The 26,908-nt window shown below is 43.8% G+C and overlaps 1 protein-coding gene and 1 long non-coding RNA gene across 3 annotated transcripts in view; one reads left to right on the forward strand and one right to left on the reverse strand.

Annotated features, from left to right (window-relative positions):
* The window catches only part of LOC103548895 (uncharacterized), a 34,886-nt gene extending 24,862 nt beyond the window's left edge, over positions 1-10,024 (reverse strand). The window contains exons 1-2 of one of the 2 annotated variants that reach the window (XR_011535153.1): positions 9,893-10,024; positions 639-1,708 (exon numbers count right to left, since the gene is read on the reverse strand). This is a non-coding gene — a long non-coding RNA (uncharacterized lncRNA). Of the gene's footprint in view, positions 1-638; positions 1,709-1,788; positions 1,953-9,892 lie in introns of those variants that run through there. The other variant, XR_011535154.1, reaches the window with a different exon arrangement.
* The window catches only part of IL2RA (interleukin 2 receptor subunit alpha), an 80,171-nt gene extending 55,885 nt beyond the window's left edge, over positions 1-24,286 (forward strand). The window contains exons 6-12 of the mRNA XM_008516887.2: positions 9,838-10,029; positions 12,157-12,267; positions 14,510-14,725; positions 15,941-16,021; positions 16,399-16,470; positions 17,705-17,771; positions 22,381-24,286. Of these exons, the coding sequence (XP_008515109.2) occupies positions 9,838-10,029; positions 12,157-12,267; positions 14,510-14,725; positions 15,941-16,021; positions 16,399-16,470; positions 17,705-17,771; positions 22,381-22,405 (764 nt within the window). The 3' untranslated portion in view covers positions 22,406-24,286. The remainder of the gene's footprint in view (positions 1-9,837; positions 10,030-12,156; positions 12,268-14,509; positions 14,726-15,940; positions 16,022-16,398; positions 16,471-17,704; positions 17,772-22,380) is intronic.
* The last annotated feature ends 2,622 nt before the right edge of the window (positions 24,287-26,908 follow it).

Genomic DNA, 26,908 nt, shown 5'->3' on the forward strand with positions numbered 1-26,908 from the left:
CCAGGTTGTAGAGAGTCCCACTGAGACGTCATTCTCCCAGATCAAATGACCGCCTGCCCTCCAGTGTGGGTATTTCTGGTTAAGTCCAGGGACATAGACATATCTCAGCGTAAAACATGTTAGTTCTGTTCCCCTTCTAAACACAAAAGGGTAAAAAAGAAAGCGGTAGCTTTATACTGGGGGAGTGGGGTTGGGGGCATACAGCGAAAGGAAATAAAGAGGTGTGAGGACCCCAAATTCAGTCAAGAACCCCTGGTCTGCATGTCTTGCTCCTATCTTCCTCACAGTGCCATGGGGCCGTTTATAGGAGGGAAGAGAGTATCTCATTTCACCAAGTTTCGCACCTGTTGTTTGAAACCCTAGCAGCAGAAGCTCCACAGCTGTGCTTCTGGGAATAGTGGCGAGTGGTTGACGGTCTAATACTGGAAAGGAGAGAGCAGACGCCTGGGGGACAGAAACGCTGATTTCAATCCCGAAATCTGCTGCTGTGTAGCCTGCAAACGCCTAATCTTTCCCTACCTAGCACGAGCAGGGGGAGATGGAGAAACTGAGTCTCCAGCAATCCATGGGAGGGAAAACAAAAAACAAAACAGCAGTGAAAAGAGAAGAGTGCCCTAGGGTCCCTCACCCTAACCAACCTTTCTCCTGTTGGGTGATCTAGTCCAGAGGAAGCTGCCTCTCAGTTACGGTGACTAATGTCAGCCGAAGAAGCCGAAAGCGCCCAAGGAGCATGGCACCTCAGTTGAGAAGGGAATTCCTGGAAGTGACAAATCTACAAATATCCCATGGGAAGATGGACCTTGATAGTATTTCAGAGATAGTGACGGAGGTGGGCTGTGAGAAGGGAGTGCAACATGTGGGATTCTGCCTGTGTCATTCAAATTACCGTTTATAGCAAAAATCTGAAAAAAGATGTGGAACACTTTCCACATCAGAAGAGCTCAGTTTAACTCTCTGCATGCCAGAGCCCTTGGGACTTTCAGGATTAATAATAAGTGCTGGACATACCAGAACCAGAGGGCAAGGCCACATCAATGTACCTCTGAGCCTATGGTAGGACTCGCCTCCTGAGAGTCCCTCTTTCCAAGCTTTGAGCATTTACCCCCATCTCCCAAGACCAAGTTAGAAATCTAAAATTTTTCCTCCACTCCATAGGTATAGATATTTAAAGTGTCCATAGACACTTTAAACACTCTCAGAAGAGAAAATGACATCTAAATCCAGAATTATCCCAATACTTAAAAATTAGAGATAGAAAAGTATTTCCCTTCCCACTGTCTAAAGAAAATTCTGTGTTTGCCTCCTGCGTTTCCAGACCCACCGAGCTGAGAGTTGGTGTGAGGTAGAGCTGAGATCATAAAGCAATTTCTGTTAAAAAGTCAGAGCCACTAGTAGAAGGGAGAAATAGAGCTGGAGAGATGTGTGCAAGAGGAAAGGTGGAGAAAAGCTAGTTTGCTGAATTTCAAGAAAGAATTTTCAGAGTTTTCAGCAAGTGAAACTAGAGAATGAACGACACTGCCATGTTGTGTGGAAAGAAATTTTTAAGTGATAATGCAGAGAAAGAGGATTTAAAGACATTCTGCTGAGTCGTATAAGTGGAATTCTCCTTTGTTACTCCCCTGCAAGACTTCAGGATGGACGACGTATCTTCAATTCTCTTTTTTCGATGCTGTACTTCTGTTTCTTTTTGCCACCATGCTGAGAAGGGCTGAAAAGATCCCAGATTTACTCCTATTAGATTAAAAAGAAACAAACCTCCAGGGTTACCTTCCCCACACTCTCTCCTACCTCCCACTTCTTCAGATGGCGTTTGGAACACCCTTGGCAAGGCGTTCCAGGGAAAAGGATTCTTGCCAACCTCTTTCCTGGTGATTTGCTATAGATCAGGGAAGTTTCAGTGTTTCTAAATTCCAGGAAAGATGCTTTCATGAAAAGAATGTCTGTGGGAGTAAGAAGTTCTGGAACTTCCCCTTGTCCCCACATGATCTCCCTTGATACTCAAGCTAATTTGTGATGACTCTGGAAACTTCCATGGCCTCCATCATCATGTGACTAAAGTGTTCTTAAGGACACAAAGTTGCTCCAAAGGCAATTTGCCTGCCTTGTTTTCAAATTTACGTGTTCTGAAACTTTCCTGGTTTGTGGTCGAGTTATGAGATTCCAAAAGCATGTGAACTCAATCCTTGATTATTTGTACCGATGAATAGTTACAAGAGTTGCTAGGTGTACTTCTTAATGGTTTTTTTTTTGGAGGTAAAATTACTTACAGTGAAAGGCACACATCTTAAGTGTACAATTTGATGAGTTTGGGCAAATATGCACTCCCATACAATCTGCATTCCATCACCTCACTGCCTCCATCAATCCCCACCCGCGAGGAGCGACCCTTGCTGATTTCCTTCTGTATGCAAGCTTTGTCTTTTCTTGAACTTCATATAAATGGACTCAAACAGTATGTTCTATTTTGTGTCTATCTTCTTTTGTTCAACATGATGTTTTTGAGATTATTTGGCTCTACTCTAACTATTTGTATATGTCTTTTTGTACACATGTGCTTTCACTCCTCTTAGATAAATATCTGGGAGCAGAATGACTGGATCGTAGGTAGGTATGTATTTAACTTCATATAAAAAACCTTGTTTTCCAGAGTAATGGTATTATTTATACTCCCACCGGTAATATGAGTCCAGTACACCTACTTCCTCTCCAACATTTGGCCTTGTCAGTCTTTTATCCATTTTACCCATTTTCTAAAGGACTATTTCATGGTGGTTTCCAATTTGCTTTTCTGGATGTCTAATGATGTTGAGCGCTCTATCACATGCTTACTGATAATCCTGTATCTTCTTTGGAGAAGTGACCATTCAAGCCTTCGCCCACTTATTTACTGAGTTGTTTGCCTTTTAGTATTGATTCATCGTTCTCTATATAATGTGGGCACAAGTCTTTTTGTCAGATATACGTGTTGCAAAGATTTTCTCCCAGTCTATCTCTATCTGTTCTTTTTTCATTTTCTTAGTGTCTTAGGATGAGCAGTTTTTAATTTGCTTTTCTTTTATATTTGGTGCTTTTGGTCCTCTCTAGGAAATCTTTGCCTATCCGTAGCTTGCAAAGCCATTTGTCTTTGTTACTTTAGAAACTCAAGAGTTTTAACTTTTATGTTTGCATCTATAATGTATACATCTAGTGTATGCATCTTTTATGTTTAGATATATAATAAAATTAATTTTTGTGTGAGGAGTGAGGTCCTTTGTCCCTGAACATTTATCCATTTGTTTCAGAAGTGTGTGTTGAGATTTTCCTTCCTTCATTGAATTTCCATGGCGGGTTTGTAAAACAATCAGCTGAATGTACATGTTCGAGTCTATCTCTGGACTTTCTATTCTGTTCCATTATTCTGTTTGTCTATCCTTTTACCAATATATACTGTCTTGGTTACCACAGCTTTATAGAAAGTCTTGATATCAGATGATGAGACTCTTCCAAATTTGTACATCTTTTTAAGATTGTCTTAGAAATTCTAAGTCTTTTGTGTTTCCAAAAAGGTTTTAGAATCAACTTGACAAATTGTGCGTTGAATCTACCAAAGTGTGTCGAGTTTTTTTTTGCAATTGCATTAAATTTATTGATCAATTTAAGGTGAATTGACATCATTTTTTATTTTTAAAAAAAGAATCTTCCAATCCATAAGCATTGTACATTTCTCCATTTATGTAGTTCTTTAATTTACGTTAGCTATGTTTGAGAGTTTTCAGTATAGAGGTCTTGCCAGTTTTAGGTAAATCTATTCATGAGTATTTTATGTTTTTTGATACTATTGTAAGGAGAATAGTTTTAAAATTTTTTAGTTGCTAATTGGTCGCTTCCAGTATACACAACTAACCACAAATGATTTTTGTGTATTGACACTGCTAAATTTGCTAAGGTCTGGTAGCTATTTTGTAGATTTATTAGTAATTTTATGTAAACAATCAAGTCATCTGTGAAAAACGTTTCTTACTTTGAAATCTACTTTTGATATTAACGCCAGCTTTCTTATGCATACCTTTGCAGACTGTATCTCTTTATATCTTTTACTTTTGTACTTAAGATGGTTCTCTCGTAGACAGCATATAGCTGGGCCCTCCTGTTTTGTCCAGTCTGAAAGTTTCTATCTTGTTTCATTTAGGTTTCATGTAATTAATTACAATATGGTTGGCTTGAAGTCTACCTTCTTGCTGTTTCCTAGTTGTCCTATTTATATTTTTATTCTTCTATTCTTCCTTTTCTCTCTTAATTTTGGCAAACCAAAAAAATATTTTAATAGTCTCTTTTATTTCTTCTATTGTCTTAGCTACACTCTTGTACTATTATTTGGTGATTCTCTAGGCTTTCCAGAATGCACCCTTATCACAATCTACTTAAAGTTAATATTGTACCACTCCATGTATGATCTAAGAACCTTATTATAGAAAAATTCCATTCACCCAAACTTTATACTATAGTTATTACATATTTTAGGTTTACATACACAATAAAACTCACCATACAATATTATTATTTTCATTCTAAACAGTTTTCTCTCAAAGAAATGAAAAGATCTCTGTTTCTAGCTGGTGTAATTTCCACATAGCCTGAAGAATTTGCCTTCGCATTATTTTTTATAATGTAAGTGTGCTGGTGACAAATTCTCTAAGCTTTCATTTATCTGAAAATATATTGATTTCAACCTCATTTTTTTTTTTTTTTGAGGAAGATTAGCCCTGAGCTAACTACAGCCAATCCTCCTCTTTTTTTGCTGAGGAAGCCTGGCCCTGAGCTAACATCTGTGCCCATCTTCCTGTAGTTTATACGTGGGACGCCTACCAAAGCATGGCTTTTGCCAAGTGGTGCCATGTCTGCACCCGGGATCCGAACTGGCGAACCCAGGGCCGCAGAGAAGCGGAACCTGTGCACTTAACTGCTGTGCCACTGGGCCGGCCCCTCAACCTCATTTTTGAAAGGTCTTTTCTCTAGGTAAAATTCTAGGCTGGCAGGCTTTTTTTCTTTTAAAACTTTGAATATGTTCTACCATTATTTTCTGGTTTCCATTGTTTCTGTTGAAAAGTCGTTCATCATTCATCTTTTATCCCTTATAATGTGTCCTTTTTCTCTGGCCACTTTTAGGATTTTCTCATTATCTTTAATTTCCAGCAATATGGCTCTGATTCATCTAAGTGTGATTTTCTGTATATCTATCCTGGTAGGAGTTCACCAAGCATCTTGGATCTGTAAGTCAATGTTTGTCATCAAATTTCCGACATTTTTTGGCCATTATTTCTTCAAATATTTCTTCTGCTCCATTCTTATTCTCCTCTTGCTTTGACACTTCAATTAAATATGATAGAACTTTTGATGTTATCCCACAGGCCGCTGAAGCTCTGTTCTTTTTTTGGGAAATTTTTTCTCGTGCTCATCAGTTTTTTATTGATCTGTCTTCAAATTGTGGTTATGCTCATTTCAGATATTTTAATTTTTAGTTCTAGAATTGTCATTTTTTTTATAGTTTTCTTCATCTTCTGAGATATTCTATTGGTTCTCTCATTACAAGCATATTTCTTTTAAATTAGTAACTGACTATTTTTTTTCTTAAAGAGCCAGAGAGTAAATATTTTTGGCCAGCAGGCCATACAGTCTGTTACAACTGCTCAACTCTGCCACTGTGACACAAAAGCAGCCATAGACAAAAGGTGAATGAATGGGCATGGCTTTGTGCCAATAAAACGATTTATAAAAATAAATGGCAGCCAATAGGCAGGCTGTGGTTTGCTGATAACTGCTTTAGGTCACTGAGCACATTTATTGTAAGGGCTTTAAACTCCTTGTCTGATAATTCCAAAATCTGGCTCTTTTGGGGGTCTGTTTCAGTTGACTGATTTTTTTTTTAATGGGTCACATTTTCTTATTTCTTTACATGTCCAGAATTTTTTTAGAACTTGCTGAATATTATGAATTATACGTTTTAGAGAGTCTGGATTACGTTGTCTTCCTTTAAGAGGTATTGGATTTTGTTCTGACAGGCAGTTACATTACTGGTGCAACCCTTTGTCTATCAGGCTTGGTTTTAGTCTTTCTAAGGGAGGGGGGGTCTGTTTTGGTTTTGAAACTTGTCCTGGGGATGTCTCTTCCTTTGGAGAAGGATTGGCAAACTATAGCCTATGGGTCAGATGCCTGTTTTTGTACCTAAAATTTGGTATAACTATTTTTCTCTCAGTCCCCAGAGCAGGCAGTTGGTACTAGATCTCACTGAGTCCTGCTCTGTTCATGAGCCCTGCTCCGGGCTCAGAACCTGTGGGGTACCCTCATGCATACTTTTAGGGCCTCCTTGCACAGTGTCCTCCTCTCCAGAACCCTGCCCCACCAATGCCAGCCATGCCAGCAGCCTAGAACTCTGATTCTTTTTTTTTTTTTTTTTTTTTGGTGTGGAAGATTGGCCCTGAGCAAACATCTGTGCCAGTCTTCCTCTATTGCGTATGGGACATAGCCACAGCATGGCTTGATGAGTGGTGCGTAGGTCCACACCCAGGATCCGAAACTGTGATCTCCGGGCCACTGAAGCAGAGTGTGCAAACTTAACCACTACGCCACCAGGCTGGCCTCAGAACTCTGATTTTTTTCCTCCTCAGATCAGTGAGACCACTACTCTCCTTGGGCTCCACTTTGGTGCTACCTGGCAAGAAAGTGTCCCAGGAAGGAAGCCATGGCAATGGTGGGGCTCACTTCCTGTGTGCCTCTCCTCTCAAACAATGTCGTGCTGCGCTGTCTGCTTTCAAGTGCCTGAAAACACTTTTTCCACACATTTCGTCTGGTTTTAAAGTTGTTTTCAGCAGGAAGGTCAGTTTTGGCACCAACATTTTGTCATGGCTGGAAGCAGAAGTCCTCACTGGTTTTTTTTCCTTCAATTATTTTACCTAGCTCAGGGACCGTCCGTCGTGTGCTTCTAAGTTGTTGTTGTTGGTTTTAATAGACTTTATTTTTTAGAGAAGTTTTAGGCTCACAGTGAAACAGAGCAGAAGTTGCAGAGGTTTTCCATATACTCCTGACCTCACACATGGGTAGCCTCCCCCATTATGGCATTATCAATGTCCCCCACCAGATGGTACCTTTGTTACAATTGATGAACCTACATTGACACGTCGTCATCACCCAGAGTCCACAGTTTACATGACGGTTCACTTTGATGTACATTCTATGGGTTTAGACAAATGTGTAATGCCATGTATCCACCATGATAGTGTCACACAGAGTAGTTTCACTGCCCTAAAAATCCTCTGAGCTCCACCTGTTCATCCTCTTCTCCTCCCTAACACCTGGCAACCACTCATCTTTTTACTGTCTCCATAGCTTTGCCTTTTCCAGAATGTCGTGCAGTTGGAATCATAAAGTACACAACCTTTTCAGACTGGCTTCTTTCACATAGTAATATGCATTTAAGTTTCCTCTATGTCTTTTCATGGCTTGATGGCTCATTCTGTTTATGCTGAATGATACTCCCTTGTCTGGATGGACCACGGTTTATTTATCCATTCACCTACTGAAGGACATCTTGGCTGCTTCCAGGTTGGGGCAGTTATGAATAAAGCTGCTCTAAACATCCATGTGCAGGTTTTTTGGGTGGACATAACTTTTCAACTCCTTTGGGTAAATACCAAGAAGCATGATTGCTGGATTGTACAGTAACAGTATGTTTAGTTTTATAAGAAACAGCTCAGCTGTCTTCAAAGTGGCTGCACCATTTTGCATTCCATCAGAAATGGACGAGGTTCCTCATCCTCCGCATCCTCACCAGCACTGGGCGTTGTCAGTGTTCTGAACTTTGACCGTTCTAAAGGCGTGCAGCGGTATCTCATTGTTGTTCTAGTCTGAATTTCCCTGATGACATATGATATGGAGCGTCTTTTCAGATGTTTATTTTACGTCTGTATATCTTCTTTGGTGAGGTGGCTGTTAAGGTCTTTGGCCTGTTTTAAAAATCACGTTGTTCATTTTCTTATTGTTGAGTTTTAAGAATTCTTCGTATATTTTGGGTAACAGTCCTTCATCAGATATGCGTTTTGCAAATATTTTTTCCCAGTCTGTGGCTTGTGTTTTCATTCTCTTAACAGTGTCTTTTAAGAGCAGAAATTTTTTATTTTAAGGAAGACTAGCTTCTCAATTCTTTCCTTCATGAATCATACCTTTGGTGTTGCATCTAAAAACTCGTCACCAAACCCAAGGTCATCTAGACTTCCTCTTGTGTTATTTTCTAACCGTTTTATAGTTTCACGTTTTACATTTAGGTCTGTGATCCATTTTGAATTAATTTTTGTGAAGAATATAAGGTCTGTGTCTACATTCACTCTTTTGCATGTGGATGTCCGGTTGTTCCAGCACCGTTTGTTGAAAAGATTATCTTTGCTCCATTGTATTGCCTTTGCTCCTCTGTCAAAGATCAGTTGACCTATTATGTGCCAGGTGCTTATCTTAGTATGCTATTTCATATAATCTTTAAAATAAATTAGTAAAATAATTATTATGCCCATTTTACAGGACAGGAAGCCAAGTGTTTGATAAATGAAAACAACAAAGCCATATAGCTAGTAAGCTGGCAGTGCTAGGATTTAGAAAACCATCTTCCTCCCCTTTCCGCCATGCTGCCTTTCTGCCTATTGTGATGATTATCATCACGACCAGAATTTACTGAGTGCTGACGTTACATGTTGCTCTACAACTGCAGGCCCGCTGAGCCATTCAAATTGCTTTTCTTAGTCCCTTCTTGGTTAGAGGTGCGGTGAACTCTCTGCGTTCCCCTCACCTTCTGTTCTTGGCGGTTCCAGGAGTGTCCTGAGTCTTGCATGCGGTGGTCTCCAGGATGCCAAGAGGCTGGGCAGACTGTAAGGGCACAGAGGAGCTTCACGCCAACCTGAGTGATTAATAAGCAATGGGCAGACCGTCCTCAGGCAGCAATGAGCGCAGTAACCTGCCCGGATCTTCCTCCGTGCCTGTCCCGGTGGATGGAGAGCCTGGCTGTGGGAGAGAGCCCTGCTGTCTCACCTTTTCCTGTTTCCTGTCACCCTCCCTATCCACTTCCTTCATCCAGCCTGCGGTTTTTCCTAAAGTGGAATCTTTTCAAGCAGGAGCTCTTGTTGCAAGATATGCAATGGAATCATTTTTCTGACTAGACCAGTGCCTTTTTCCCTTAATAGTTGGGTATTTGGCCACTTCTTCGAGTGTCCTTGCTGGGAAACCAGTGTGCACTTTCCGGGCTAAGAGAGGTCAGGTCTTCACGGTGTGAGAAGGAATTTGATAACCTCAGAGGTGGGCAGCTGAGTGAGAAACACACTTCCTGCCTGCCAGACTGGGTGAAGCATTTCCATATATTTCTCAAAAAAATGGTACAGAATCATTAACTACAGAAGGCCTGACAATGCTTATTTCTTGAAAGATATTTCTCACGGACACATTTTGTCCCTCAATTAAATTTACACGGCTTTCCTCCCTCCCTTTCCTCCCATCCCTTGGTCCTCCTCTCTCTTTCTATAGGTACTTGCTCAGCACGAGGCATATTCAGAGTAAAACCTCCCCCGTTTCTATTTGGTTAGTTTGAACTCTATTGCAGTTTGCAGAGGATCTCGGTGGGAGGTAAATTTTGAAACGTCTCTGATACCAAGCTTTCTAAAGACCACCGGCAACAGCCTCAGCTTCTTTCTGGAAAAAAGTGGAGTCTACATAAATGCTTTAAATAAGGCAAAGAGGTGTGCGGTTAAATCATCACATGGTGAAGGAGAGGAGTGTTTGACTAGAACCTCCTGAATGCCTTTCTGTGCTGCTTATTTGCAGAGCTCTGTGAGGACGACCCACCGACTCTCAGACACGCCACGTTCAAGGCCCTCACCTACAAGGTCGGCACCCTACTCAACTGCAACTGCGAGAAGGGCTTCCGCAGGATAAGCAAAGGGTCTCTCGCCATGGTTTGTAAAGGAAACTCGAGCCACTCTTTCTGGGAACAGACGTGTCACTGCGTCCGGACTTGTAAGTCTTTCCTTTTGTACCTACCAAGGGACAGAGAAGAACGGTAGCAAAGGGTGAGACAGAACTTCTGCTTCTGATCACTCAGCCCGACAGCCCCATCCACCCAATAACTAATTTCAGTGGTGCCTGGAATATTCATTCACTAGATAAATATTTAAAGAGTGTCTCCTAGTTCCAAGGACTGGTCTGGGCACTGGGGAGACCCCAAGGAACTTATATTTTAGAGGAAGAGAAGGATCAGCCATTAGACTAATAATTACTGAACAAGTAAAAAATAATTCTAGTTCACAAGAATGTGAATAGACTTAATTCCACTGAACTGTATGCTTAAAAATGGTTACTATGGTGAATCTTATATTGCGTATATTTTATCACAATTTTAACAAAATAAAAATAAAAATAAAAAAAGAATAGTCAAGCTGAGCCTATATAAAGAATATACAAAATAATAACAATTCTAGCTGGGACGTCTACCTGTTAGGCTGAATTAACTCTTTTGTGTTTTGCTTTACAAAGCTCACACCTCATATCACCCTTCTCCTGAGTGATGAAATGTACTTATCCTAGCTCCCCGTCCAGTAACACACAGCGTGAAAGCCTGACAAGTTGCGTGGCCCCTCTCCCATCTCCTTTCAGTGACCATCTCTGCAATCCTAAGGAAGGAGTTCTGAGTAGAAAAACAGAGGCAACAGGAGAGGTGTTCCCTCCCTGATGAGGGTAAAAAGGGAATAGAAGCTCAGGCTACTGAATTCGAGAGTCTCATCTGTTGCCAACATTTTTCTCTCTGGGTGCCCAGGGGCCTTTGGGGGATTTCTTGAGGGGGAAATATATTGTCAAAGAGAAAGCATTGTCAGTCCAGGGCCTTCCCCAGCCCAGTGGCTGGAACTGGCATTCCAGAGTATGAGGAATATGCCCTCAAGACCCCACACCCCCAGAAGGTTGCTGTCTCTTGTCCTAGTCCTGCAAAGCCCTCGCTGGGCTGGGGGAGGGAGGAGAATAACCACCCACAGACAGGATGGACTGGTGCGTGGGCGAGGCTCGACGTTAGCACAAGGGAAGGAGAGAGGCAGAGGAAGTTGTTCACTTCAAGTTTCTTTATTTCTGGGCTTCAAAACATGGCTTGAGGGTCTCAGGTCCCTCGATGCCGGAAGTGCTTGGAAACACCAGTAAACCAAGGGTCCCAAACTTCATCTTTGCTGGTGAGGGCAAGCAGAGATGGCAGAGCTGCTAGCTCGGATATTGTAGGCGGGTTGCTCCCCAGAGTGGAATTTGGAGGGAATGACCCCCAAGATCATTTCTAAATGGGTTTCTAAACCTAAGTTGATCTGATACTACGATTGTGCCGTTGAACTTCTGCCCACTCTGTGATATCAGAATGTGGTGAATAGATGTGGTTTCATCTGTTTTGTTATTTCTTAACCCTGGAGACGTGCTGGTGAGCTGCAGTGACTTCGACCCACCCAAACTATGGATGGACTGCAGAGTTTTGAGATCGCTGCTCTGCTGAAGCCCCCCCACCCCCCCTTTTTTCCCCAGCAGATCCCCTCCCTGGCCCTAAGCTAGAATCTTGATCCCGCCCTCATTACGAGCCCACACTCAACTCCTTTGCCAAACTCTTCACGATAGAGAGGAGTGTTGTAGGAGAGGTTTTCTTGTCATTGTTTTAAGATTACATCTTTCTGACTTTTAAATGAACTCCTTTGGGGAAACAAAGGGGTCGGTAGATTGTTGAGTCAGATCACCCCTCATGGCCATCACACACACCCGTGCTCCATGTTGACACAGTTGATGGCCAGAATGGAGCCCCTTGTGGGGAGACACACATACACAAAAAATTCCACCTGAAAATCTTTCAGTTCTTTCCAAAACATGTTGTAGGCCACTGTCATTACACACATGCTTACCAACAGGCCATGTAATGGGCTGGGCGTGAGCAGGCCCCACTGAGACTGCCCCAAGGGCAGGGTTTGTGTGTGTGGCTCGTCTTTGTAACCCCAGCACCCCAACATTGCTTCACATCTCACAGGCACTAGAAGGACACTCTATTTAAGTAAATGAATACGTGAAGAGTGTTTTCTATTTTAAGCATTTGTGAAGTTATTTGTTTATTCCATCAATACTCTCTAGCTTCTAGGAAGACAGAAAAACAAGTTACTCCTAAACCTGAAGAACAGATGGAAGGGAAAACCACAGAAATGCAAAGCCAAACACAGCCCATGGACCCAGTTAACCTTCCAGGTAAGAGGTGAATCTCAACAACTGTTGTCTGACTGACTCCTGGGAACCAATCCTTCTCTTGCAGGTATATGATGTGTTCTCCAAAAGAGGAAAGTCTGTCCACTGTCCTCTCCTCTAGGGGTACCATGTGGACAAGAGCTATTGCATAGCATTTGCAGACTGTTTGCTCAGCATTTCAAGCTACCCTTACAGCCGCGAACCTGGGCTCTGGGCTTCTTCCTGGTTTGGGAGCTGGCCAAATAAAATTCAGCTCAGCTCAATTCATTTCAGTTCAATTCATCTCAATTCAAAGGGCATGTGTTGGGACTAACTGTGCCAGGCACTGCTGACAGAAGGTGCAAACATGAGTAGACGACAGTCTGCGTCCTCAAGGAAACACTCTGTGTTTTCCCCTTAAGTATAAGATAATGAACTGCCAGTAAAGCAAGATGTGTCTTGCGAACAGAGTTGTAAAATGTGCTGGGCCATGCTGGGGAGTCTGGAAGCTGCAGATAAAGACCTCCTAGCTGATGGGCCATGGATGACTGAGAACCATGACCACCCCATAGCTGCCACAACTTTCCAGAATGAATCATGTTGAAGTCAAGTCACCACGTCAGGAAGAAATAGAGCTTGTTAGGAACACCTGAGCTTTTAGGGCACCAGCTGACCTTACAAGACCCTACAGTCCTATGCTAATTTTATAACCTTACAAAGAACTTGAGCGCCTTATAGATACTCACTTGAGCTTCACAAGCCAGTGAGTCAGGGAACAGGAGTCTTACTTCAATTTACTCAAGAAATTGAGACATGGAGAGGTTAAGAGACTCGGCTAAACTCACCTAATGTAGGAATAAGACCTCAGGTCTCCTGAATTAGACTAAGGATCTTTCTACTGATTACTGATTTCAAATCAGTTTGAATTTATTGGCCGTTTCCATTACTTTTGCAAAAAAAAAAAAGATGAATCCAGGGGTATTGTGGCAACATGTTTTTATCCATTTAGCCCTCCAACTTTGTACTGGAGTGGGGTTTCAAAACACATGTAGTTGTTTGTTTTTCTCTGCTCCTCCCACATTACCCTCCACGGTTATTGAAAGGTTTCTCAAGAGGTCACTGTTTGTTGACTTTACTCAAGAGATGATCAGCCGGCTCCAGCTAAGGCAAATTTCACAAACTGTCTGAATTTGGATGTTTTCTTTTGAAAGAAGCAAACCCAATTCAAACAAGTTCACACAGTTATGGACTTTTACCAGCTGTAACAGAAATTTTATTGTGAGACTCAATCACAAGTTCAGTATGATTTGCAAGGTGCTACTCTAGAGAAGACCGCCTGGGACAGGACCACTCAGCTTCCTGCTGAGGTAGAGGGGTTATATGAGGTACTTGTGAACGTTATGTTGAGAAATCAGGTTGTGGAAGGTCTGGAAGGTCAGAACATATGTGTAGCTTCATGTGTCTGGGGATTGAGGGTACATGTGGTTCCATATGTCCAGACTGCGGGTAGAGTGTGGAATCCTGAGATTAAATTGGGGCGGGACAGGATCTCTGGGGTTAAAGGTCAGTCAGGCTTGGGTTGCAGTTGGGTGAGTGGAAAGTTACTGGGCATGGGGAATTTTCAGAGACCTTGACAGGGCTCATGTAGGGTGAACTTCAGGCATGGCTTGATCAGAGGTGAGATTTCATTTCCCCAAGGTTCTCTCAGCCCTTCCCTCCTCTTGGCTTTGGCTTTGTCCCCAGTCTTTCTGCCATGGTCCCGAGATGACCACCAGCCGCAACCCGAGGATGTGCTTCCTCACTTAGCAGTGGAGATCCAAGGTGGTCTTCACACTTCATGAGCCCAAATTGGCTTGAGCCTGCCCTTATCCCTCAGCTGAGCCCACCTTTCTCACTCCTGTCCACTTATCAAAACCCTCACCATCATCAGAAGTACTTACTCATTCCTCTGTGTTCCCACAGCAAGCGCCTGCTCCTCAGCTATAATACTCAGCACATTCTGCCTTCCTATGTCTTTCTTACCCAGTCCACTGTCTACTCCTTGCAGGAGTAACTGAGTCTTTGTGCCTTCTCACAAAGTGCCCAGCAAAGTTCCCTGACACATAGGTATTCTCAATACATATTGCTTGCATGAAAGAAGGAATGAATGAATGAATGAATGAACGAAAAAATAAGAACCAAGGTCCAGTCTCCAGGAAGAGGCAACTTGGATTCACTCACAGTGCTTTCCCCAATTTGCCTTCAGAATTTCCTTTCCCTCCTCCAGGTCACTGCAGGGAGCCTCCGCCCTGGGAACACGAAGCTTCGGAGAGAATTTACCATTTTGTGGTGGGGCAGACAGTTCACTACCAGTGCGCCCAGGGATTCAGGGCCCTACAGAGTGGTCCTGCCAAGAGCGTCTGCAAAATGATGTGTGGGAGGACAAGGTGGACACAGCCCCAGCTCAGGTGCACAAGTGAAAGCAAGAACAGTGAGTTTGCAGGTATGGTGGCGGCTTCTGGGGTCCACCACCTTGCCTTTTCCATCAGGCTGACCAGGATGCAATTCTTGACCCAACAGCTTTACCCAACAGCTATGTGACCTGGGGCAAGCCGCTTAATGTCCTTGGGCTTCTGTTTTGTCTCATTCTAGATAATAGACTAGATAAATTCTAAGGTCTCCATCACCTAAGGTCCCCTCTACCCTGAGTGGGGATAAAAGCAGGAGACAGAAGAGGAGGAAAGATCTTCAGATGCCTCCTCACTGGTGATAATGCTTTCCCTTTCCTAGCTGATCCTGAAATTCCGCTTCTTCCTCAAAGCTGCCAAGATGTCCTCTCGTTCAAAAGGGAAAGTCCAGCCTGCTACCCACGCCTTTCTAGTTTACTGACACAGAGTGTGAACCCATTATTTGCACAGTGCTGCACTGTTGGCATGTTCCTTCCCTTTGTGTAATTCCCACCTGAGCTTTGCTAAGAGTGCAGATGTGTAGGAAACAGTCTTACTCAAGCACAAACACAAACATACACTCATTCGTGCTTACATACAACACACCTCTATTGAGGTCTTCTTCTGCCATTACTGTCAATCATATTATTTCTACAATCAAAGTCACTTACATTTAACCATAAGTATTACTGGTTTCTTTGCTCACCACCATTTCTCATATGCCATATCTTCCTCTTGGGTTCTTTGAGGATGCTGTTTGTTTCCCATAGCCTGCCTCCAATGAGCCACACTACAGCTCAGAGCATGTCCATGGCTTCCTTTATAAAAGGATGGGGAGGCGGGGAAGTGTCCTGGGGAACTGACAACACTCAGGAGGAATGGGGACCCTGTCACAGAGAAAAGCAACCCTTCTCTGCATTTCTACTTCATCTGATGGTTCACTGGTATTTGTATTATTATGACCTGTTTCCAAGCCACAGATGGAAATCAGGGCTGAGTAGGAAGCCTGGGGAGAGGGGTTGCTTGGAGTTCCATGGAAAGCCAGGACCACGGTTAGAATTCCCTCTCAGCTCTGCTGGGGCCACTTACCCACTTCCCTGTGACCCTGATGCAGAGCCCCGTCACGTAGCATCCCCAGATAATGTGCCCATAACTGAGATTCACGCCTCAGCTAGTGTGTCCAGGGTCGGCTGAGGAGACGGTTCGGGGTGGATGTGCGACCCTCACAATCCACCTTCGGTTCCACAAGCATCACTTACTCTTTCCTCCAGGTGACAAAGAGCTTCAAGCAAGCACTGATGCTTCTCCTGGGAGTGAAACGTCCTGTCCCCTAATAATGACAGGTACCACAGGTACGGCCAGTTTCCATGAAGATAAAAGCTTGGCCATTAAATCATAATGCAAGAAAGGGAAGACAGTTCGCCTGGAGCAGCCCCTCCAGGAGATGGGCCAGAGCGGCCCCGCGGGTGTGAAAGATGATCACGCATCTGCACGTGACCCCCAGTGCTCAAACACATTTACAGTAAGCGTCAGAAAGAGGAGAAACGAGACTGAGGGCAGCATGTCGAGGCAGAAGGATGAAACGCTTGCCCACAGCCTCCTCTTGTCTCTCACATCCCTTCCATCAATCTCCGAGGGTCTAGCTCGCTGGGAAGCCCTGACTCTCTGCAGCCTGCGCAGTCCGATAATTAGCATAAACTCAGCCTCTTCCTCTCTCTCTCCTGCACAGATTTTCAAACACGTACAGAAGTGGCTGCAACCACAGAGACGTTCATATTTACAGCCGAGTATCAGATGGCAGGTGGGTAGCGGTCACTCCTTTTGTTGACAAAATGTGCCCCAGATGGACTGTGGGACATATTGCTTGGTGGGTTGCTGGGTTAGTTAGTTTAAAATGACCCCCTCCTTATATAATGTTTATAAGAGTAAAAGACTAATCTAGATATTAACCTAACTCAAAATCGCAGTAATCAGTTATAGTAAGTTGTGAGTGAAGTCTCAAACCAGCCCAACTAGTTCCCTCTAACTGTACCTTAAAGGATAAAAATACCCCATGGCCATGTGTGAGGGGTGAGGTGAGGTGAGAGAGAACGGATGCCATATAACCAGGGGCAGAGAGAAAAAACATTCCAGAAACATTACAGTTGTTCCTTGGAGAGGGGACAACAGGCTTTGGGGTGAGTGGGGATGGGAGGAGCTCATAGAAACAGAGAGTAGAATGGTGGTCACCACACTGGGGGTGGGGCAAATGGGGAGATGTTGGTGAGAGGTACAAACTTCCAGCAAGAAGATGAATAAGTTCCGAGGATCGAATGTACAGCATGGTTAACAACAGCGTATTGTCTACTTGAAAGTGGCTAAGGCAGTAGATCTTAAATGTTCTCACCACACACAAAAAAAGTGGTAATTATGTGATGTGACGGAGGTGTTAGCTAACAGGATTTTGGTGATCATATCGCAAGATATAAGTGTATCAAATCATCACACCTTAAACTTACACAATGTGTATGTTAATTATATCTCAATTAAGCTGGAAAAAAAAAGAAAAACAGGCTTGGAGGTACATCTAAGGTAGATAGGTAGCTCACTCGAGTGCCACAGGAAAGCATCATTTGAACACTTTCAAGAGATGCTAATGTGTTTATCATTTATCTTTATATTTCGACGTTTCTTTTACTGTCCTGAGCCTCACTCACAGCCTCCTTAACAGAGGCCTGGCCTCTGAATCATTCTCAAGAGAGTGCCTGTCAGTTCCCTGCCCCCAGAAAGAGGCAGAGCCACTGAGGACAGGCGCCTGCCCTTTTCCGTCCACACCTCCCCAGCCCTAGCCCTCGTCCTTGGTCCTGTCCGGGAAGGGCGCTGCATCCTGTGTTCTGAGAAGGGAAAGCAGAAACTGGAGCACCCACCTCTGCAGGAAACTCCTGCTGGGGGGCGGGGGGGGGGGACGACAAGGACTACAACAGGCCGGGACTTCTTCAGCCTGCTCTGCGACCCAGCCCAGGCGCACCTCTGCTGAACTGCTTCTCTGTTGACAGTGGCCGGCTGCATTCTCCTGCTGATCAGCATCCTCCTCCTGAGCGGGCTCACCTGGCAGCGCAGATGGTGAGTCCCATATTAGCAAAGAAGCCCCTGCCCAAGCTAGCGGAGGAAGCCCGGGGTAGGAAAAGCCCCTGGGCGGAGACCCCTTCGCCCCAGCCCGCCCCATTCTCCTACTAACCTCCAGCAGTCTGGGGAGTAGGAGGGAGAAGCGGCCAATGCACGCATTCCCAAAGAGTCGATCAACAAGAATTAAAGCGGCAGGGAAATGGGAAAGCAAGGAAAGCGAACATTTGTTGAGCGCCTACTGTATCCCAGTCTCGACACTTGGGAACATTATCACAACCTATCTTCTCAGACACCTTTAGAATAACTACAGCTTAGACAGATGAAGCAATGCAAACAAGATTGCACAGCGGAGGCCAAAACGGCAACCTGAAACTAGAGCGCAAGACCCTTCTGCCTCATCGCCTGGCTACAAGGAAGCCAGGGGCAGCATCCACCCGAGCTTTTCCTCCCCTGCGCTCCCCACCCCACTGACTGCAGACACTCACCCAGGGCCCCCCAGACCGCGAGTGTGACCCATGTGTGGCCTCATTTGCTTAATTCGGATTCTCAACCCTGGCTGCAGATTAGACAAACAGGAGAGATTTTTTTAAAGATTTATTTTATTTTTTTTCCTTTTTTCCCCAAAGCCCCCCGGTACGTAGTTGTGTATTCTTCGTTGTGGGTCCTTCTAGTTGTGGCATGTGGGACGCTGCCTCAGCGTGGTTTGATGAGCAGTGCCATGTCCGCGCCCAGGATCCGAACCAACGAAACACTGGGCCGCCTACAGCGGAGCGCGAGAACTTAACCACCCGGCCACCGGGCCAGCCCCCAGAGATTTTTTTAAATACCAATGTTGAGCCCCAACCAGAATCTCTAGGGGTGGGCCGCAGACATCAGTACTTTTTTTTTTTTCAATTGAGATAAAATTCATCATTGTAACCATTTTAAAGTGCATAACTCTGTGGTTTTTAGCAATGTTGTGCATACATCACCACTATCTAATTCTGGAACACTTCCATCTCCCTCAAAAGAACCCTGTATTTCTCAATTCCCCATTCCCCACCCTCCTCTACCCCCCCCCCCCCCCCCAGCAACCACGAGTCTACTGTCCATCTCTGTGGATTTGCCTGTTCTGGACGCTTCATATAGATGGAATCATGCAGCATATGACCTTTAGCGACTGGGACCTTAGTACTTCCTAAAGCAGCTCAGATGCATCTCATGCTTGCTCATCCAGTTTCAACAACTCTGCACTGGGCCAGTGGTTCTCAGACTGGAGAGGGCGTCAGAGTTTCCCGGCGGGCTTTTAAAACATATGGCCCGGCCCCACCACCAGAGTCTCTGCTTCACAGCTCCGGGTGGGACCTGAGAATCTACATCTCTAACAAATTCCAGGTGACACTGATGCTGCTGGTCCAGGGACCACACTTTGAGAACCTGCACTAGACTAACGGTATTCAGGATCAAGAGAGTGAAATCATTTCACCCCCCGCCCCCCACCCCACACAAAGGCCAATTTCTCCCTCCCTTAGACAGAGGACTACAGAGACCTAACATGTCAGTCACTCTCTCAACCATCCAGGATATCCCCTACCACCCAGAGTGCACTCTGGCCAACGCGGATATAAACTCCCCAGTAAGACCCTGAGAAGATGCAGACTCACCCCCCAAAAACCAAAGCTCTTAGATCCTATAGTTAGCCCAGCCAGAGAGAAAGCATCAGATTCCTTCCATTTTTATACTGATCATCAGGCTTATAATATATTCCTGATTTCCCTTGTGTGAATTGAAAAGTACAAATTATTGCAACACAAAGGATAAGCCCTCTAGGGTTATTATATTAGGAATTATTCATCTACCTGGCAGTCTACCCATTTCTCTGTGGTGTTAGCTGACTCCCAAGGTGTTATTTTAGGATTATGAGAGATGAAGGATGTCAAGTGCCCAACGCATTGCAGGTACTCAGTGCTTGTCAGACTTTCTCCTTCCTTCACTGACGAGACTCAATACCTCTCAAGGATGTTTCCATTTGGTAGCTTAAAGACCCAAAGCCTTCAGACACAAAGGGGTAAAGCTATTTGGCAGTGGTAAAGGCTTGGAGTCTATGTTGTGAAACAAAGAATGGCCCGAAACTGTGGGTTCCCACAAGCTCTCTCAGAATTGCAATCTCCCAGGAGACTCAAACACTTATTTATCTCAAGCTGACTCCCGCCAGGGAGCTAGTCCCAAATCCTTCCTAGAATCTAACGTCATCTGATAACGCCCTCTTGTGGCCAAACAGAAATCCCACATGTGATTTTTTTTTTGGAGCAATTACCGGGAACCAGTGAAGAGCGGTAGGTGGCTGATACTGGCTCCTGAGACCAAAAGTCGAAATTGCAGGAATTTTGTGAACTGTTTTTAAGCATAGGCATTATTAAAAGTTAAAGTATATAAACATGATTAAATTATATTAAAAGCAAAGTTAGCAAATACTCAAAATTAATCACTTTCTACTTATTTTACTACATTTGAGTGCTGTCTTTGTTCTCAGGGTGATTTACACCTGTTGTATCTGTATCAGGGAAATACCAGATGATGCTTTGCTACCGTACAGCTCTTCCCAGCTCTGTGTTCCATGGTGTCACTCTGGCAGCTCGAAACTGGACCGGGTGGGAGTATTTATGCCACGGAAACAGGCAAGCTTTTCAGAGAGCTGGTTGTTAAGCCTTTACCAGCACGCCGCTGCTCAGAGCCTTGCTCCGTGGGAGCTCCCAGCAGGGTAGAGAGGAACCAGATGTGCCTGTGGGCTAAGTAAGAGCTGAGAAAAGTCTGGGACTGTACTGCCCAATATGGTAGCCACTAGCCACCTGTACACATTATGTTTAAACTTAAATAAATGAAAACAATTAAAAATTCAGTTCATTCGTTGCAGTAGCCACTTGTCATATGTTCAGTAGCCACATGTGGTTACCATCTTGGATAACACAGATACAAAACATTTCTATCATCACAGACAGTTCTTATAGTACGGCACTGGCTAGAAAACAGGAATTTCCAATTCATGAAAATCACTCAGCACAGTTAGTTGCTATTATTATTCCTTTTCTGCAGCTGTTGTCCTCCATATGGTTCAAATAAACTTTGTGGAATATCTCCTATGTAGATGTAGGTCAAGGGCATAGACTTGCATTTAGAAGTTGAATAAGTTCTAGGGCTCTAAGGCTCAGCGTAGTGATCAAAGTTGACAATACCGTGTTATGCATTTCAAAGTTGCTAGGAGACTGGATCTTAAATGTTCTCACCACAAAAAAGAAATAATGGTAATTACGTGACATGTGAGAGGTGTTACCCAACGCTATGGTGGTAATCACTTTGCGATATATAAGTGTATCAAATCAACACATTATACAGCTTAAACTTACTCAGTGTTATATGTCAACTATATCTCAATTTTTAAAAAAAACTATGACCTTTGTGCCAGGTACTTGCTAGGGGTCCAAGGATGAATGCAAATGGTCCTGCACTCAGGAGCTTACAGACCAGTAGAGGAGAGGAGAAAAAAATGGAGATTTTAAATAGAATTTGTTAAAGCCTAAGATTGAGATGTTGTAGGAGAAAAGAGAAAGGACACTCACCCCTATGAGGGGCAAGTTGATGGTGCCTGAAATGCCTAAGGCCAGATAGAGAAAGGCAGGAAATGGCTGCTGGGCAGTGGAATGTGAGGAGAGATAAGGCCATGTGAAGAAGCATGACAACGTTTGGGAGAAGTCAAGCAGTTCTGAACGCTGGGGTAGGGACAATCTTGCTGTATGGATGGACAGTGACCAAGTCATGGAAGATCAGGCCAGACTGAGGGGCTCAGACCCTATCCTGAGGGCATCAGAGAGCCACAGAAGCTTTACTTATGGGGCAAAAGGTAGCACTGGCCCTTTGAATGGTCCAGGCTACAATAGAGGCTGGATTTAAGGTGGGTAATACTGGTAGCAGTTTGATTATGTTATGATGGAATAAATCCACACAGGAGACAATGAGAGCATGAAGTAGGTCCGTGGGCATAAGCTAAAAAGGAGGAAAAGAATCTGGAAATAATAGGAGAGGTCACATTAGCAGGATTTGGCAGCTGATTGGAAGTGAGGGTTAAGGAAGAGGGATGACCCAGGGACGACTCCACGTTTTAGAGTGGGACCGTGGGACCCTGTAGTCACTATACCCAAGGATAAAGCGTAAAGTGAGGATCCGGAGGAAGATACCCCTTGGGGATTAGCCCCAAAGCAGAGCCCCTCCTGTAGTCGGTTCCCTGAGACCCACTCAGCCTCCACACCTGTAACCACTTGGTGCTGGAGCTGCCAGGGAAATGGAAGGGCTCTCTCGGGCTCTTTCTCAGATCCACCCTGCCGCACGATGATTGAATTATCACACTGTAAGAACCACAGGGCAACCAGTCTTGGCCCCTGGAGGGATGGAGAGGCCTGGAGGTCAGATTGCAGCCTGTGGGAAGGTAACAGTGTCCTGGGGTGTAATTTAAAGTTAGCAGGTCAGTGCGGGCTTATGTTGAATGTTCTACTCACATCGGTTTAGGGTGGGGACCACGTTTGTCTTGGTGCTGCATTACACCTATGACTACGACTTAGTTTTCTCACTACAGGAGGAAGAGTAGAAGAACCATCTAGAAAACCAAGAGTGGTAAGAAGCCAAGAACAGCCCACAGACATCATGGAGCACAAGCAAAATCAAAGAAGTTAAACACTCACCCAAGAGGCACCTCCTGTGATCCCCTGGGTTTTGGAAAGCTCAGAAGTCGCATCACAGAACACCAGGCACTGTGACCCCATCGTGAAGCCAGCTCTGTAGAATCACTGAGCAAGCTCAACCTGCTTCTAAGCAGCAGTTCCAAGGTCACTGGAGGAGCAGGGAGGAACAACAAGAACTCTCGGTCTTATTTTCATGTATATGTGTTCATTAAAGCTTGACCTCATGGAACCCTCTCCACACCATATATAGTATAAGGAAAAGTAGCTTCATGTTAATTTCTTCCCAACTTCCCAGTTGGGAAATCTCAAGGAAAACCCTAGCACTAATGTAAATAGACACACACACACACTCCCCACCTTATGAAACTGGACCTTCTCTGTGATCCACATAGATCCTTTCCCAGCCTCCGGTTGACCAGCCCATCTTCCTGGTAATATTTCTTAATGAATACTCTCTAAGACCTCTGGACTGGTAAGGCGGAATCTTTTCGTCCTCAGCTCAGTCCTCTAAATGAGCTGCCTCCCACTGAGCCTTTGATTGTAAATTTCTAAAGAACAGAGGCCATGGCAGAATAATCTTTGGGTAACACCAAATGAGGGCAACCAAGCCCTTGGAATTGTAGAGCTTCCATATTTGAAAGGATTTTACTGGAGTTAATGTCAGGAAGAGAAGGATAAACTAGGTCCCAGGCAATAAATTATACCTGTCAAAAAACTTTCCCTGGACATTACTAATAGGCCTCTTCAAGAGTCCGTTTCTTTGAGATTGGTATAAATGATACTCTGAATTTGGCCTGCACGAATTTGATGTTTACAGACAGACACACGATGTGCAAATGTGTATATTTCCAAATAAGTGTCATAAAAACACTGATAAGGGAGCAATACATTTAATGTTTATAGAAGGAAGGAAAGAAGAAGGAAGTGAGGACAGGAGAGGGAGATCATATTGACAGAATGTAACTGTGGAAAAGGTCACACCAGTGGTCCCCAGGCTGTTAGCACAACGTTTAGCAAAGCAGCATCACCTGGAGGCCTTGTTAGAACACGTATGGCTGGGCCCATCTCCAGAGTTTCTGAGTCTGCAGGTCACATTTCTAACAAATTCTAAGTGATGCTGGTGATGCTGGTCTGGGAACCTCACTTTGGGAACCACTGGGTTATACCTCACCATGCCCACCCACCTCCACTCCTACTGGGAAAGTCAGCTTCAGGTGCTGATTTCGGTGAGCGTTATTGTTCCGTCTCTTGGGTAAGATCTCAATCCTCCAATCAGTTAACTCAGATGTCCCAGTCGAACAATCAATGAAAAACTTAAACCAGCAGCCAGTTTTCATTCCTGAAAGGGCAGGAAAGTGTTATGACAAAGGTGGGCAGGTGTTAGAAGGTCCATACCCAGATTAAAGAACCATTTTCTGTCCTTTCTGTGACAACCAAGTACAATCCAGATTCCATTGTCAACATCCTCCTTTCTAAGTACGTATATGTTTTCTGGGTAAACTAAAATGAGAGGAATCTCAGATCAGAAAAAAATTTTTTTTTAAATCTTATTTATCTTACTTGAGTAAAATTAAATTGAATAATTATTACTCATTTTGGGGGAAGGAGGTCTATGAGATCAAAATTTTTTTCATAATAATTAAGATGATATTTACTTTTATCACTCTTATTCTCTTATAAGCATATGGTAGAGTTTTCCAGAAGCTACATGATATGTGATGATGTCATTGCTCTGATCTTAACACATAGTGAGTTTATTACTATTGTTTAGAAAAGAATTAATAAATAATATTTTTTAAATTTCTTGGTTTTAGTGTCTGAATATGTTAAGTATTGCTGGATATGACTACATAAACAAAAGCTCTTTGGGAGCCTCAACAGTTTTTATTCACGTACAGAGGTCCTGACAAATAGTTGGCAAGCACATCATCATTGGTCATTTCAGAAACGCAAATCAAAACCGCAGTGAGATACCATGTCATGCCCACAAAGATGACTTTAAGCCAAAAGGGGAAAAAAAAAAAAAAAGGAAAGTAACATATGTTGACAAAGATAGAGAGAAATAGGGACCCTCATACCTGGCTGGTGGAATGTAAAATGGTGCAGCCACTGCGGAAAACAGATTGGCAGCTCCTCAAAAAGTTAAACATAGAGTGACCATATGACCTTGCGATTCCACTCCCAGGTATATACCCAAAAGAGATAAAAACCTGTGTCCACACAGAAACTTAGACATGACTGTTCGTAACAGCACTATAGCCAAATAGCCAAGAGGTGGAAACAACCCAAACGCCCATGAGTGGACGAATGGATAAGGAAATTGTAGTAAATCCATATATGGCAACATCATTCAGCCATAAAAATGAATGGAGAACTGGTACATGCTACTATGTGGATGAGCCTCAAAAACAGCATGCCAAGTGAAAGAAGCCAGACACAAAAGGTCACGAGTTGTGTGATTCTTTTTATATGAAATATCCAGAGTGGGCAGCTCCAAAGAGACAGAAGGTAAGTTAGTGGTTACCAGGGGCTGGAGAGGGTGATTACTTAATGGGTATGGGGTGTTTTTCTGGGATGATAAAGACAACAACATTGTGACTACACTAAATGCCACTGAACTGTATGCTTCGTAATGGTTAATTGTACGTTATGTGAATTTCACCTCAATTAAAACAAACAAACAAAATGTCCTGAAACTAAAATATTCGAGCACCGCTGGTTCCATTCATGATTCTCAACGAAGGATCCTCAGCTCACAGTGGAGGGCCAGGGTCTTCCTGAAGTTTTTATAGTGACTGACTTACTAGTATTCTTTTAAGTGAGTTATTATTAAGACTCATGAATTTTTTTTTCAAAAACTGAAATTAACTTATTACTAAAGCATACTGAAGACCCCGATTCAGTATTCTATTGAGATCATGAAATTTGCATAGCTTCCAGGAAGAATGCTATTATTTATAAATTACTAGAACTGTCTTGGGTTGATTTTGGTTTTTGATTGCTAGCATTCTCACAGCTAAATTTTAAATTACTGTCAGGATTTGTCACACTGGGGTTGTGTTTGATGACTCCCAACATGCACATGTCATAATCAGTTTAACTTGTTATGGGTTTTCCGGCTTATCTACAATGTACAGCGATAGATCTTTGCATCATTTGTGTTGTTGGCTTATAATTTTCAACTAAATAGGCTTTAAAGCATGACTGTGTTCTTGTTTAAAAATAACCATATGACTTCCAGTTTCCAGTCTGGCATATGAGGAACTTGGAAACCATCACCCCCATCCTAACAAGAAAAACTCTGAACAAACTGAAAATCAACAACTCTTCTCAGATTCATCAGAGAATTGAAGTCACAGGGCGAACGTCTGTCCCCAAGTTTAAGAGACAGACAAGTGGAAACAGAGAACCACAGTTGACTGGAGCAGAAGCCCAGGACAGACCCTGGGGTAGCACCAGGGCAGGGACCCCTGCACTGATGGATCGCCAGAGGATCAGTGTGGACAAACCTGAGAGCTAAGAGCTCCAGGGCTCCCAGTCATAGGAGCCCCTACACTTTTACGAGTTTTATCTCTGGGAAGTGTTCCAGGTTCTCACTGTGGAGATCAGAGGAAAATCCCCTCATGCTTTCAGTGGGGGAAGGGGAAAAGGAACCATTTTGAAATACACCTGAGAACTCTGTTCTCCTCAACAAGGCCCATCCTCAGGAGAAACTATTTTCTTGACTGTCTTGGGTTTTACCAGAACCTAACCAACCAGAGGGAAGGGAAACATGCAACTCCAGTCCCCTCTGGCCTTCCCATCCCCCCTGAGGGGCAGGGGTGGAGAAGCACAGCCACAGGCTCACTAACAGGCCTAGTCCCTAATTGTAGGACTATAGAACACATCCCCCATACCTCACCACCCCATCAACAAGGGCCCTGTGCAATAACACAGGAACACGGCTGAGAGAACTGCACATCTCAGACCCTACTCAAGAAGAAGGCTCTAGGGAAACCCAGAGACAACAGGGGAGGACAACAGTGACTCCAGAGGACATTTTAGCCTCTGACACCACAGCTACAGCAAACAGTAAACACAGCCTAACGCCCTCCAGATAAACATAAATTCCACACCAAAGACCTACTCACCCCAGTTCCCTTTACCTAGTACGTTGTGTCCAGCTTTCAACAAAAGATTACAAGGAATGCAAAAAGTCAAAAAATACAGTTTGAAGAGACAAAGCTAGCATCAGAACCCAATTCAGATATGGCAGAGATGTTGGAATTATCAGACTGGGAACGTCAAACAACTATGGGAAATAAATCATTCTGACAGAGAGTGCTATGTCCCTCTAAATCCATTCTTCCACTGATAATAAAAGCCCCAGGTTGTAGGAGGGAACACATCCCTCCCCCCAGCTAAGGACAGTGTTTTCTGGCC

Source organism: Equus przewalskii, chromosome 30 (genome assembly GCF_037783145.1).
Source record: "Equus przewalskii isolate Varuska chromosome 30, EquPr2, whole genome shotgun sequence".
Lineage (NCBI taxonomy): Eukaryota > Metazoa > Chordata > Mammalia > Perissodactyla > Equidae > Equus > Equus przewalskii.